This window comes from Myxine glutinosa, chromosome 5, assembly GCF_964187855.1.
Source record: "Myxine glutinosa chromosome 5, kmMyxGlut1.1, whole genome shotgun sequence".
NCBI lineage: Eukaryota > Metazoa > Chordata > Myxini > Myxiniformes > Myxinidae > Myxine > Myxine glutinosa.
In genome coordinates this window covers 198083400-198099454 of record NC_136265.1, presented here as the reverse complement: position 1 = coordinate 198099454, position 16055 = coordinate 198083400, and the positions used below count along the sequence as shown (strand labels likewise).

Here is a 16055-nt window from a genome sequence, read left to right as displayed (position 1 = left end):
TCTTCTCCAATGGCTTGATCTCCGATCATCAATTTGGATTCAGACCAGGTCGTTCTACTCTGGACATGCTGCTTCTGCTATCTCAACAATGGATGGAGGTCCTCAATGTCAAACAGGAAATCAGAGCTGTCTCCCTTGACATATCACGTGCCTTCGATACGGTCTGGCACCCAGCTCTGCTCACCAAACTCTCCTCCTATGGTATCCATGGAAATCTCCACGCATGGCTTGCGGGCTTCCTCTCTGGTCGTAGTCAACGTGCGGCCCTGAATGGATTTCTCTAATCTCCCCTTCCTGTTTAGGCTGGAGTTCCCCAAGGCAGTGTTCTGGGCCCTGTGCTTTTTCTGGTCTTCATCAATGATCTCTCCGACTCTCTGGAAAATGCTTTCTATCTCTTTGATGATGACTCTACTCTCTGCTACTCCATTCCTCATCCCTCGGATCGGTAGTGTGCAGCCTCCTCACTCTCTGCAGACCAGGACAAAATCACAGACTGGTCAAACAAGTGGAACATGTCTTTCAATCCTGACAAATCTCACACTCTTACTAACTCTCTCCGAAAAGACCGACTGGAAAACCCTCCCATCTACTTTCTCAACAATCCTCTACAAGAAGTTCTGTCACTCAAGCTTTTGGGTCTCACTATCTGCCATGATCATTCTTGGGAAAACCACATTTACAAGCTGGCCTCCAAAGCCAGTCGCCGACTGGGCATCCTCCGTCGTGCGAAGTCCTTCCTTGGCACACCTGAGCTCCTCACCACATACAAGGCTTTCATCCGCAGCTCAATGAAATACTGTTCCCCCCTCTGGGCCGGTGATCCTGCCTCACACCTAGCTCGGCTTCACGGTGGTGAAACCAAAGATTTCAGAATCACTGGAATCTCCTGTGATGAAGCTAACTCCGAGGGCCTTTCACTCACTCACCGCAGGCAGGTTGGTGGTCTTTCTGTCTTCTACAGACTCCTCTCCGGCCTTGCTCCCCCAGCTCTCTCTGTGCTCTGTCCCCCAAATATTCCTACAGGTCACACAAGATCTGCCAGAAACACTCTTGTTGTTAAACTGCCAAAATCTAAGCTCTCTACTCACCTTCACTCTTTCATTCCCCTTTTCTTCCGCCTCTGGAACAAACTCCCCCACTCCCTTCAATCCCACTCCTCACTCCAGGTCTTTAAAACAGCTGTTCACCACCATCTCTTATCTTCCCCCATCCTTGGGAAAGATCTACCCCCACAAATTAATAGATCTACCCCCGCTTGATCTTTTCTGCCCCCGCTAATTCACCCCAGATCCACTTTTTTGAAATTCCAACTTCTTTCCTGGAAGTCCTTGCAGTGTCCATGTGTTTTATACCTCTCCCCCCCCTTCCCATGCCTCCACCCCCAAAGCTCTCTCCCTCCCACAGATCTCCTGATGTCCCTGTTCCTAATGTTATGCTTGTGTGCTTCCCCCTCTCTCCCGATCTTGTCTACCACTCCTCTTATTTTGTGTTTTGTGTGTCGGTTTGACTTTTTGTGTGATTAATGTTAGCTCTTTCACGAGCCTCGATACAACAACAACAACAACAACAACAACAGCATGCCTTTTAAGGCCATTTTCCCTGCTAGAGCGTGGGTTAGCCTTGCGGTCCCCATGACAATCTTCTCCATTTTGCCCTATTTTCTGCATCTCCCCCTTGTTGACCCCCTTGCCCGCATTTTTTCCTCCACCATCTTTAGCCAAGTCTTTCTCAGTCTTCCCCGTCCTCTACTTCCTTCTACATTCATTTCCATCACTCTTCTCAACCAGTCACTTTCATCCTTCCTCAACACATGACCAAACCATCTCAACCTGTTCCTCTTCACAGCATCCATCACCGGCTCTATTCCCAGCATCTTTCGCAATTCATCATTTGTCTTCCTCTCTCTCAACGATACTCCGCACATCCACCGAACCATTCGTATTTCCACCCTTTCCACGAGCCTCGAGCCTCGATCTTGTATACCAAAAAAACAAACAAAAAATAAAAACAACTTAAACATGAAAACATGCACAGACACATAAAACATGCAATGAAGGGAGCGGGAGACCAAGAAGGGGAGAGAGGGAAGCACACAAGCACAACAACAGCAGAGAACAGGGACATCGGTAGATCTGTGGAAGGGGTAAGGCTGGAGGAGTAGGGACGGGTACACGGTATAAAGCAAATGAACACGACGGGGAATTTCAGGAAAGAAGTTGGGGATTCAAAGAGGAGGATTTGGGGTGTTTTACCGGCGGTAGAAAAGATCAAGGTTTTGGATGGGGGAAGACAAGAGATGGTAGTGAACAGCTGTTTTAAAGATCTGGTGGGAGGAGGGGGATTGAAGAGATGTGGGATTTTGCTCCAGCGGTGGAAGAAAAGAGGAATGAAAGAGTGAAGGTGAGCAGAGAGTCTTGATTTTTGCAGTTTTACCAGAAGATGGTTGCTGGCAGATCTTGTGCATCCTGCAGGAATATTTTGGGGGCAGAGCACAAACAGAGCAGAGGGAGCAAGGTCAGAGAGGAGTCGATAGAAGACAGAAAGACCACCTACCTGCCTGCGGTGAGCGAGAGAAAGGCCCTCAGAATCAGCTTCATCACGGGAGATTCCAATGATTCAGAATACTTTGGTTTCAACAGCATGAAGCTGAGCTAGGTGTGCTAGATGTTCTAAGGCAGGAGCACCAGCTCAGAGGGGAGAGCAGTATTGCATTGAGCTGCGGATGAAAGCTTTGTATGTGGTGAGGAGCTCAGAAGTGCCCAGAAAGGACTTTACAGGACGGCGGATGCCCAGTCGACGACTGGCTTTGGAGGCCAGCTTGGAATGTCGTTTTCCCAGGAAAGATCATGACAGATAGTGAGACCCAAAATATTGAGTGAAATAACTTCTTCAAGAGAATTGTTGAGAAAGTATATCGGAGGGTTGTCCAGACAGTCCTTTTCAGAGAGACAAAGTGAGAGTGTGAGATTTATCAGGATTGAAAGACATGTTCCACTTGTTTGACAAGACTGTGATTTTGTCCAGCTCTGCAGAGAATGAGGAGGCTGCTGCCTGCCGATCTGAGGGTTGAGATATGGAGCGGCAGAGAGTGGAGTCTTCAGTAAAGAGATAGAGAGGATTTTCAAGAGAGTAGTAGAGATCATTAATGAAGACCAGAAAAAGCACAGGGCCCAGAATGCTATCTTGAGGAACTCCAGCCTGAACAGGAAGGGGGAGATGAGAGAATTCCATTCAGGGCCACACGTTGACTGCGACCAGATAGGAAGTCTGCAAGCCATAGGATGCCATCGGAGGAGAGTTTGGTGAATAGGGCCAGACCGTATCGAAGGCATGAGATATGTCAAGGGAGACAGCTCTGATATCCTGTTTGGCATTAAGGACCTCCATCCATTGTTGAGACAGCAGAAGCAGCACGTCCAGAGTAGAATGACCTGGTCTGAATACAAATTGTTCTGAATACTGTGCATGAGAGAGAGCAGGTTACTTTGGAAGAATTCCCAGGATGAGTTGATGTTAGAGGCAGTAGAGATGGGAGACCAGTCCGGATGTTTGATGGCTCCTTGAAGACCGTGCCAGTTGGCCTGAGTGAAATGCCAGACTCGTCGACGCTGAGGAGGCTCTCTGAGAACGGCCAGATGTCCACTTTAACAAGCACATGATCAGATGAGCCGATTGGAGCAGAAGAAGAGCAGCAGACAATTGCAGGAAAGTTTGTCATAATCAAGTCTAGATGAGAAGATGCTCCGTTGATCGAGATCCGGGTCGGGAAATTGACAGATTGTGTCAGTCCCAGTTGGTCGCAGAAGACCTTTGCTGAGGTGCCGTGGTTGGTGACAGAGGTACCAACACCCAGCCAGCTGGCATGACGACGGTTGTGTCCTTTGTTCACTTCAGTTTCCTTTGTTCTCCCTCCCCGTTCACTTATTAAATATGCAAATGAAGTCACTTGATCTCTGAGCAATTTGGGTTGCCCTGACCGCAAAGGGCTTTAGTTATTAATCTTCCATTAATCTGCTCTGCCACCTCCGGCAATACTCTTGGATGCATTTCGATCCGGCTCTGTATCTTTATCATCCTATAATCCTTCTAGCTGTTTCTTCACTTCCTCTACGCAAACTGGGATCTCTTCCAAAAGCCCTTGCTTACCCCTGACACAGATGCTCTCCACCATTGAAGGTCCCCTGACCGAGCCTGTTTTAAATGTGATGTAACTGATCCTGTGTAAATTCACTAAATCGAACGCTTTGTGGAGATCAACATAGGCTGCAAACAGCCCCTGCTGAAATTCTCGCCTGGTTCGGTGAGAACCCGAAGACTAAGGATACGGTCAATAATTGACCTCTCATATACTGTTGCGGTTGTGCCATAAGGGCAAACCCCCTATAGTTCATTGCACGACAACATGTAGCCTGCAGTAGTTAGTTATGTCTTATTGAATGTAAAGAATAGCCCTTTCCCATTGTGTAGTCATCAAAACCAAATGTGCGTTGAAGTTAGACAGGATTTCAAACCTCCGTGTGGTTAAGGGAAGCCATTACTATGAGCAGGGAGGCGTGGCCAAAAGCACGGCCCAGGTGACTAATGGCGAGCCGGGAACTCGTCGCCATGATGCGACAAGCCTCAGCCAATGGGAGGCTGTGGAACATTTTTGCATGCGTGGGCGGATCTGGTAAAAGCCCACGCGGATCGCAATTTCATTCTCTTTGCCTTGGATTTCGCAGCGCAGAGGACACAACTGAGCTCTTGCCCTTTTCGCCACGCCCACGACGAGACCTCGCTTGCTTTTTCGTAGCTCCAACGACACGTGTTTGGCCTTTGTGTTCTTCATCAACACCAATCGATTCTGTGCCGATCTCTTGCGACATCGGGCTGACCTGCAAGCGTTGGCTTCTCCCACGACTCACCTGAGCCGAAGTTTGTCTGCCTGCGTGGCAGTTTGTCCCACCTGTGCTAAGTTTGTCCATGCCGACTTCGAGGCGGCGGTTCGTCCTTCGGACCTGACCTCGTCGAGGCTGCACGTGAGGACCGAACTGCGCACACCAGACCACGTGGCCATTTGCGAGGCAATCCCAGCACGTACATCGGTACACCCTTAACCAGAGTGTTATTCCCTGAGTGAGTGTGTCAGAGTGTGAAGGCGCCAGTGGGGTTTATTATTAGGTAAGAATTGGTAAGCTGAATATTCGTCTCTGTTTCTCTGTGCCTTCAAAATAAAAGGCTGTACATTTGATTACTTTCCAATCTGTTCGGTACGTCCTTTCACCAATTGGCCTAGCATCATCCGGGGCGGAATTTGGCTCGAATCGGGTTCATAAATCACGTCAGGTAACGCCGCTTTCCACACAGTGGAAATCCCCTCGGCACGCAATTGAATAAGGTGTGTGGAAGCTAGGGTTCGGTCCCCGGTTTCTCCCGGCACGTGTCTTGAAGGTATTTGGAATTTTGACCAGTAAACTCTTCGACGCGTGACTGGGAGATTGGCGATTGGAATTGCTTAGCAATCTGTCAAACACGAACTTAGTCGTGGACCGCGGCCTCACTGGACCCGGAGTTTGAGGGGGAGCAGGGCATAAAACCCCCTTCGTACATCGATGAACCCGGGATCCGCAACAATATAAAGCCAGACTGTTCTGGGCACTGGTGAGCAAGCAGATGGTGGTGAACCCCATCAAGAATTATCCGAGCAAAGACTTTGCCCAGCACTGAGAGCAGTGTCACCCCCTTGGTAGTTGCAGTCCTGGCGATCACCCTTCCCTTTACAAAGAGGGACAACATGGCTACTCTTCCAATCAGTTGGGATGATGCATGTTCTCCAAATAGAGCACAGAACTGCATGCAGCAAAACAAGTGCAGCATTTCCACCATCCTTGAGAAGTTCAGCATGGATGCCACAGATCCCAGGAGCTTTGCTCCTTTTAAACTGGTTTACCGTAGCCTGTATTTCCACAAACTACGGTGGATCACAGCTGATTGGAGGGGCAGCAATAGAGGTAATAACGCTGCTAACATCCACCACAACAGCTGGTGGGTCAGCCTGGTAAAGCCGCCCGGTCCACGAATCTCAGAAAGTGCTGCAATACTGATGTTCGGACACTGGATCTCACATGACAGCAGAGACAGGTGATAAACCTCTTTTAGAGTGATGATTTTCCAAGCAAACACCGAAGGAAGTGCCTCAGATGAACCTGAGGAGACAGCCGTCTGATGGACGACACTGCAGCACCACCCCGATACACACCACCCCAACCCGACCCAGCAGGGTTGCCCCATGGTTTCCCCCCTGTTATCAAACAATGGGAGTACCGAAAGCTTTACTCCAGTCCTGTCATCCGGTGAGCTGCCCTGTAAAGGGCAACTGTACAAGAGGTAATCCCATAGAGAATTAATTTGATTTGTGTTTTTATGCCTCCACCCTCGAAGGTGGCCGGAGTTTTTATGATAATTGTGATGTCATAGGTCACGTGGTACGGCAGCCATCTTGGATTAACAAAAGTAATAAAAAAATTATTTCTCAGAAACCACTAAATGGAAAAATTTGAAACTTGGCACATTGTCAAGTACTCCCAATGGGGGAAAAAGCATGATAATGATGACATCACAGGTAAAGTGGTATACCAGCCAAAAATGTTTTAATCCAATACCTTATCCTAAAAATCTGGAATTGCATGCACATGATATATGGCCCATTTGTTATATTTGTTATGTTATTTAAATATTAAATTTATGACATCATAGGTCACAAGGTTTGGCAGCCATATTGGATTTAACCTAAAACCTCTAAAAAAACATCTTTCAAACCACCAAATTGATTGACTCGAAACTTTACGTGCGTCATTGACTAGGCATGGCGATTAAAAGATCCGACCGAAGCTTCAGAGGACAACTCCCCACCTCCTGGGAACCCCCATGATCCGAATTCGAAAAATACGAAATCAGAAAATGTAAGACCGGGCGATCCTGCAGACAATTGAGTAAAAGGTCCGTATCAGATTTCAGAGCAATTGGTTGCTCTTGTGGTGGTTGTATCCATAAGGAATGAGTAGGGTCCGAAGTTTCAGGGGTAACCCTCCACCCAACCCCGCCCCCCAACCCCCCCCCCCCCCGGGGAGCTCCTATGAATCGAAATCGAAAAATCGAAGCTGGAACGATTGTGCAGGCTACGGCCTTGTATTCATATACCAAGTTTCAAAACAATCAGTGGGGTGACAAGGGAGGAGTAGCAAAAATAGCAAAAAGTGAACGGACGGATGGACAGACAGACATCCGGACATCACGACCCATTTTATAAATTCATCTCTTCGAGAATCGAGATATGACCTAAAATGTGAAGAACTTTTATTTCGGGAATTACAGGAGTGAGAAGTGCTGTTGAAGTTGATGGAGAAGTTCCAGGGATTCCGTGTGAGTAGCAAAAGCAGCAAGGGATTTTTTGATCGACACATAACTGGTCTGCATCTCTCCAGCCTGCAGCACATGATGCACTTGGACAAGGTTGGGACAGCGACTGGAAATCCAGGATTAAAATTGGGACAATGTTGATTGCACATACAAAGTTTCATAAAAAAATGTTTTAAAATGTGCCCGTAGTTACATTTTTTGGTATTTGACCTTTTCAACCCGTCACAGGACCCCAGGGGGGCGTGGTCAAAATGATACTGCTCTCGCACCTTTGTGCCATGTGGTGATCATAACTACCAAGTTTAGTGAATCTTTGTACAACCGTTTTGGAGGAGATAACATGACGGATGGAGACAGACAGATGGAGCTTCGTAATAAGGGAGGTTTAGTAATAAAGGAGCCTGGTGTTGGCTTAGCGGTTAGGGTGCCGGCTTGGGATCCTAGGATCCTGGGTTCGAATCCCGGTCGATCGCTGAATTAACACCAGGGGGGTTGACTCAGCCTGTCATCCTTCCGAGGTCGGCAAATTGAGTACCAGTTCACTGGTAATTCCCTGTGTGTCGCAAGAGTGCGACTAACAGGGTTGGCGGCAGGAAGGGCATCCGGCCATAAAACATTGCTTCAAAATGGGACCCTGGTGCCCAAAAAAGGTCAACCCTGGGGGGGGGGGGGGGGGGGGAAATGGCCTCTAAAGGTGGTTCAATATCTCCAGAACCGCAAAACGGATGAAACAAACAACAAACAAGTAATATGTACATGTAAGCTTCGTTTAAACAAAATTCCAGGTGAAGTTTGATGCGACTTGTAGATTGTACAGGATGGCCTGAAAGTTGCTTTACCCCCGATAATTTTCCCCTGCCACCACATAGTCCAGATCTAATGACTCCAGACGACTTTTTGTGGGGGTTCATCAAGGATAAAGTGTCGACAAAGCAGTATTGGACGTTTGAAGAATTGTGCGCTGCAGTCGTGACCTCTCTCGCACAGGTGACTCGTCCAAGAGGACTTGGCGATGAATCCGTCTGTCTCGGCGGGTCGGCTCCATCTGGGCCTGTCTGTCCGTCACGCTATCTATTCCTAAACAATTGGGCAGAATGTCACCAATCCTGGTAGTTATCATCACCACAATGCACGAGGGTGCAAGAGCAGTATAATTGTTGGCCCCGCCCCCTGGGGCAGGGTCAAAAGGTCAAGTACCAAAAATGCAATTGCATGCACATTTTTAACATTTAAAAATGAAACTTTGTACATAGAATCAACATTAGGGGACACATGAAATATGTAACAATTTTTTTTGGATTCGACCCCGGGTTAATGACACAGGCGGTGGGGGTCACACTTGGGGTCACAGAGGTCAAAACGGGAAAGCATTTTTTCAGTCTAGATTTGATATTGAGAAATTCCTGGTGGAACTTTTTGCCATCTTTCAACTTTGCTTCACCTGGGAAGCGTGGGGATTTGTGATTGTGTGCCATCAACTTCGCTCTGGTTTACAGGTAGTAATGCCACACAAGGTGAATAAAAGGTTTCATTACTTTATCCCATCATACACACCTGATATGAAAGTAAGGCGAAGTTGTAATGGGGTTCGTACAGTTGTGGAGCCAAAGACGACGAGGTCTGGAACAATGCTTTGGCCTGAAAGGAAATTAAACAGATTATTTCACCTGTAAGTTGAACAGGAAATTGTCACTTCCGTTTAATGATCTTGACCTTTCACAAGAAAACGGGAAAGTTTTAAAGTTATCGAGTTAAATCTGACCACCAGCTGGAAAACAACCAAACAAACCCACTTTACACATTTAACAAATTTGGGTGATGACGTCAGACTTGTCAGAGGGATGCTGAAAAATCGTTAAAATTTCAAGAGAAAGACCCATTTATTACCATGTAGAGTACATTGGCTACTTCCGTTTGAATTAGTGTGTGGGTTACTGATTGGAATGAAACCAATTTTGTTGGATTCACAATTTTAAATATATTTTTGCCTAATCTGTGCAATGACCGTTTCATTTGACCTGGATTTTTTTGAACGAAAAAGACAAGAATGGTGTATGTAGGTTTGTTTTTTTTGTATACAAGATCGAGGCTCGTGTAAGAGCTAACATCTGTGGGAGAATACCAAAAGTGTATGTGTTCATATATTTCTTTCTCCAAATGTATGTTTTGTATAACCCTGTAGAAATGGAATCTGTAGGAGAACAGAGCTTGCGTGCACAGGTCAAGGAATGACCTACAAAAGATAGATAAGAAGGTGTTTTATCACTGACAGCTGTCTAAGATGGCCCTTAGAATTCTCTGAGATGGAAAGCAGACTGTTCCACTGTCTGGGCCGAGAGAGTCTGTGTGGAGTCTTAAGTTCCATAACATATATGGAAGTGAACATTCATAATATAAGGAAAATGGGACTTCGAGAGAGAGAGCTGCGCTGGCCAAGAGCGAAGGAGAAGATCTACAAAGGAGGCGCAGATCATGCCACGACCGGCTGAACAGAGAGGCTTCGTTAAAGTTAATTAGTTCGTTAGTTAGTCAATATCTTGAATTAGTACGTTATCCCCTACCTTTTTGAGTTTTAATAAACAGAAACAAAAGTGAACAAAAGCGGAGTCTTCCTTTATCTTAGATAAGAGGAACAATTCCATACATCAATCACAGAAAAACAAACGGACACATAAGACGAAATGAAGGGAGCGGGAGACAATATGGGGAGAGAGGGGGAAGCACACAAGTACAACATTTGAGAACAGGGACATCGGGAGATCTGTGGGAGGGAGAGGGCTTGGGGGGAGGAGGCGTGGGAAGGGGGGAGAGGGTGGGAGGGGTGGGAGAGGTAAAACAAAACACATGGACACTGCAAGGACTTCCAGGAAAGAAGTTGGTATTTCAGAAAAGTGGATCTGGGATGAATTCGCGGGGGTAGAAAAGATCAAGGTTTTGGATGGGTGAAGATAAGAGATGGAGGTGAACAGCTGTTTTAAAGACTTGGAGGGAGGAGTGGGATTGAAGAGAGTGAGGGAGTTTGCTACAGAGGTGGGAGTAAAGAGGAATGAAAGAGTGAAGGATTAATACTTTCTCGAGATAATTTGGCTTTACAGTGTTGGGAGCAATGATTCATAATCACATGTTCCTTGCTGTAATGCATACATGTGCTGAAAATCAATATGGTGGCAAATGAGATAACAAAGAGGGTGACAAAGCATAAAATTAATAAACGGGCTGTCAGGATGGCCTAGCGGTAGGCACACTCACTTCTGAGCTGTCTAGCCTGGCCTTGAATCCTGACCCAACTATAAACTGTCATCCTGGTGTTTTAGCAGGTTATTCATCAATGTGTGTGACGTCACAATGTCTTTCATGAAGAGGAGGCGAGCTATTCGCCAGGATGCTAAAACAAATTACAAATTCCTGCCTTCAGCTACAAGTGCCACTGCATCAGCAGCACAGCTACGCCCCCAGCAAATGATGGTACCCGCAGCCCAGTGCTGCATGCAAAAGAAGAAGAAGAAGATTATATGAAATTTCTGAGCAATGGAGATATATGAAGCCTGTCAAATTCACAGACGACTGGCTGCGCAATACAGTGATAAGCTCCTGTCAAGGACATCCTTATTTGATGAGTACAAGTAATTTAAAGATCAATGTGTTTTTTTTGTTTGTTTTTTGTTTTTTGTATACAAGATCGAGGCTCGTGAAAGCTTCTTTTTTTTCTTCTTTTTTTTGTATACAGAGTCGAGGCTCGTAAAAGAGCTAACATTTAATATCTATTATTAAGCTGACATTAATCATACAGAAAATGAAACAGACACATAAAACATATAATAAGGGGAGCGGTAGACATATAATAAGGATAAACATATCATAAATAAACATATAATAAGGGTGTTCTTCATAGAACAATCAGAAAACATCCATTGGGTTGAGGATCTCCTTGTGACTGACCAAAAGTCTCCAAAAAAACTGTGTCCAAAGCTTGAAAGTTAAATAAGTATCGTTTTTATAAAATACATATGCAAACGTAACTTTATGCAAAATTTCAGATCAGATTTGATGTACATCGCAACGACATGTCGCTTAGAAAGAAAGAGTTGGCTTCCTGATGTATTTCTAAATGACTGTGCTTTCATCATGGTACTGTGGCGGTTACCTTATATGCAGGTAACCGCATGTGGCGGTTACCTTATGTGATTACCTTATTTGGGCATAATACACGTGCACGGGCCTGTTGGACTTGTGGTTGTGCGGACGTGACGCACGCGCGGTTGCCGGAGCCACGCCCTCCGAAGAGGGCTTTTGGCTTTATATAAGCATGCTGACTTCCGTTCGGGTTTAGTGTGCTGGATCTTGCTGTTTGAATAAACCAACTTCGAACCCGACGAATGGCCTCGTTCTCTCGCCTTCCGCGACTCCTAAACTGGTGACCTCCGACTGCCCCCGAACGGATTCGGGGGCTGCGAACGAACACGGCAAGCGCGCCCAAGCCAGGGAAGCCACCTAAGCTGGTGACGCCGGCTTCTCCCGCACGGCTTCGGGCGCAGTTTCGAACGTGGTTTCGAAATGCCGGAGTTTCGGTAACGACGACGGCCATGACTATGAGGTTCGCGCACCGCGCTCGGCTCCTCCTCTACGACCGGAGGGGCGAGCCTGCTCCAAGACCCTCTGAAGGCACGGCTGCTTCGTCACCTTCGCGCGCGCTGACGTTGGCGGAACGGCTGTTTCGTCACCTTCGCGCGCGCCGACGTTAGCGGCACAGCCGCTTCGTCACCCTCGCGCAACTACAACTACAACCGCAACTACTTCTCCGACCCTGCATCCTCGGGAGGCCCGCGAGGAACCTCGGCAGCCTCCCCCGAGGCCTTGACCAGCCCCTCGGTTGGCTCACCCGCTTTTCGCGTGCACCGCTCGAGCCTTCTCGGCACTGCACCCGCGACCTGCAACCTCGGGAGGCCCGCGAGGAACCTCGGCAGCCTCCCCCGAGGACTTGCCCAGCCCCTCGGTCACCTCGGCCTACGCATAGGACCGTGGCGTGCATTCTGGGGGGACGTATGTGGTGGTTACCTTATGTGCAGGTAACCCCATGTGGCGGTTACCTTATGTGATTACCTTATTTGGGCATAATACACGTGCACGGGCCTGTTGGACTTGTGGTTGTGCGGACGTGACGCACGCGCGGTTGCCGGAGCCACGCCCTCCGAAGAGGGCTTTTGGCTTTATATAAGCGTGCTGACTTCCGTTCGGGTTTAGTGTGCTGGATCTTGCTGTTTGAATAAACCAACTTCGAACCCTACGAATGGCCTCGTTCTCTCGCCTTCCGCGACTCCTAAAGTACCATGGATATGATGTGAATGTGATGGTTACTTATCCACAGCAGCAGCATTCCAACCTTCCGCACCTGCTGCTCTTGACCTCGGTGGTGCTCCACTACACCTAGGTTATTGTAGGCCTCAGCATGGTCATTGTTGTTGGCCAGCGCCAGTTTGAAGCACTGGTAGGCCAGTGAGATGTCTCCTGTACCCTGGTACATAAAAACAGATGGAATTCAGAAGTTTTTCCAATATCATAAAGATTTGTGATATCACTTTCTCGGATACAAACATCTTTAAGACTCAGCATTATTACTCTGAACAAGTACAAAAAGTTTTAATTAAAACAAAAGCCGCGTCGATGTTACACAATGCCTAGATGCAGCTGTGCCTATAACGTCGATGTTATAGGCACAGGACATTCCTATTGATTCGATTACTTGATGTTATTTTTGTGCAAAGTGAAAATATATCTCGGCAATTTCCCGTGTGTGGCGACGAATTTTTAATATATCTCGGCATTTTCCCGTCTGTTATTTCAGGCGGTGTATGACTGACCATGCCGCGATTTAAAAAAAATATATCTCGGCAATTTCCCGTGTGTGGCGACACGTGAACGAAGCTATGCTCCTCTCTCCACATTATTGTGACGACGTATAAATTAAATATTTCATCGTGACGATTGTCATCAAATGGACGAATTTTTAAAATATCTCGGCATTTTCCCATCTGTTATTTCGGGCGGTGTATGACTGACCATGCCGCGATTTAAAAAAAATATATCTCGGCAATTTCCCGTATGTGGCGACACGTGAACGAAGCTATGCTCCTCTCTCCACATTATTGTGACGACATATAAATTAAATATTTCATCGTGACAATTGTCATCAAATGGACGAATTTTTAATATATCTCGGCATTTTCCCGTCTGTTATTTTGGGCGGTGTATGACTGACCATGCCACGATTTAAACAAAATATATATATCTCGGCATTTTCCCATCTGTTATTTCGGGCGGTGTATGACTGACCATGCCGCGATTAAAAAAAAAAAAATCTCAATGGACTTGAAGTTACAGGCCTTTGAGAATTCATTTCGTTCTATAAAGGGCAACTTTCATTGGATTTTATTCCCGTTTTTTTTCAACCGAGTCTAAAACTATGTTAGCGACTGTGAAAAATGAAATGATATATCGAATTTGATTTGAAATAAAACTGTGTGAGAGAGGAAGACACCACGGGCCTACAAAACAGGCCTCAAAGCTATGCGAGTTAATAAAATGGTGGATATTTGTTTATATGAAGCCTCTCCCACAATGGGTGGAGCTATGGTTCCCAGAATGGGTGGAGCTTTGAGGTTTTGTCTTCTCTGCAAGAACAACAAGAGGAACAAGAAGAACAAGAAGAAGAAGAACAAGAACAACAGCAGAGGGCACTCTATGACCAGCGTCTTGCGACGCGGCTAAAAATGAAAGGGACGACTCGCTAGTTAGGAAGTGTGTTGAAATTCAAATTTCTTTGAAAGTAAGCTTTCAAAGGTGTATTTAAATAGATGCACCACCTCCATCATGTGAAATTTGGGAAGAGGTGGAGGGTATGCTCCCCATCATCCCTTCTCTTATTTAAAATTGCACCAAAGCCGATTCCTTTCATGAAAAGGCCGAATGCCTCAATTCTGTGTTCGCTTCCAAATCTCGTGTCCCAAACCTCTTCCTCTCTCCCCTCACCCCATCCAGTCGCATCCAAATGCTCCTGGACATTAGCACCTGAGAGAGTGGAGAAGTTTCTGGCAACCTTCAACTCTGATGCTGCAAGTGGACCATTGCCAAAACCGGCATTGCCAAACTTGCACTTCCTCTCTCTGCCATTTTCACCCTATCATTTGCCCAAGGTCATCTCCCATCTGTTTGGGAATCAACCAACATCACTGCATGACATAAACTCGACAGTTCATGGAACATTTACCTATGGGCTATGGCATCCAAGGCCATTTTCACTCTTTGGTTATGGACTTTCTCCTCTCCCACAATGAGCATGTATCTCTCAATAGGATCCTCTCATCTCTTCCCCATGTCAATGATGGAGTGGACTAGGCTCGATCCTATTCCTAATCTTCATCAACGACTCTCTGTAAAATCCTCTTTATCTATTTGCTGATGACTCCAGCTTCTCCCGTGACATCCCACCTCCTTCAGTTGGACAGGCAGCATCCTCTTCCCTCTCTTCAAACCTTGATAGAATCACAAGCTGGTAAAACACTTGGAATAACTTTCAATCCTGACAAATCTCACTCGGTCTCTTCAAAAGGACCGACTGGCAAATGCTCCCATACCCATATACTGTACCTTCTTAAGAATCCTTTTGAAGAAGTTCAGTCATTCAAACTTTGGGCCTCACTCTAAACCATGATCTTTCTTGGGCAAATCACATTTCAAAGTTGACCTCCAATGCCAGTCACCGACTGGGCATCCTCCGTCATGCAAAGTCCTTCCTTTGCACACCTGAACTCACCACCTACAAGGCCTTCATCCGCACCTTGATGGAGTACTGCTCTCTTCTCTGGGCTGGTGCCCCTGCCTCACCCCTAGCTCAGCTTGATGCCATGGAAACCTTCAAGATCATTGGAAGGCTGAGTCTATGGGCTTATGAAGCGAGGTCGGCCTATAACTTTCGCATCACAGACATGTTGGCGGTCTCTCGATCTTCTTATACCTCCTTTCTGGTCTTTCATCTCCATGCTTCGTTACTCCCACCTGCTCACCTCCCCTCATCTGTTGCTCTTTTTTCCCACCTATTGAACCAACTTCCACATTCTCTTAATTCTCATTCTTCTCTCCAGGTCTTCAAGACAGCTGTTCACCACCATCTCAGATCATCCCACATCCAAAACCATGGTCTTTTGTACTCCCGTTAAACCATCCCTCCACTCCCCGAATTTACAGTTTTTCCTTTAAGAGAGTTAGCTTCTGTATACATCTTGTCTGTACTTCCATCTTTCCCTACCCCTCACTCTTATCCGCATCCTTTATTGTCTGTCTCCATCTATTTTGTCCCTGATCCCTGCTGTTGGTTTTCCCCTCTCTCTTTCTGCTATTCCTTTTGCTCTGTTGCATTCTGATCCATTCTCTGTTAGAGATGCATGGCAGGTGTCAGTCGAGACAAGATGCATATTATCTTTTAAATTCCAGAAGGCAAAATTGTTGTACATAGGGAAAGTATATCAATGATTGCTGGCACAATGACAAGAACATTTCACCGGGAAATTTATCGAGTTCCCTTGGTAACCGTTTCATCCAATGAAGATGAAATTTCTTGAGCATCATCTAGGGATAAATTGGTGGAGAAAAAAGAAGATGAT

General features: G+C 46.4%; 1 protein-coding gene across 2 annotated transcripts in view; it reads right to left on the bottom strand.

Moving 5' to 3' along the window:
- Positions 1-6607: 6607 nt before the first annotated feature.
- Positions 6608-16055, bottom strand: part of TTC8 (tetratricopeptide repeat domain 8) — a 39031-nt gene continuing 29583 nt past the window's right edge. For both annotated transcript variants that reach the window (XM_068115122.2, XM_068115123.2), the window contains 3 exons: positions 12788-12910; positions 8953-9036; positions 6608-7464 (listed from right to left, as the gene is read on the bottom strand). In XM_068115122.2, coding sequence (XP_067971223.2) covers positions 7348-7464; positions 8953-9036; positions 12788-12910 — 324 coding nt within the window. In that variant the 3' untranslated portion in view covers positions 6608-7347. The remainder of the gene's footprint in view (positions 7465-8952; positions 9037-12787; positions 12911-16055) is intronic.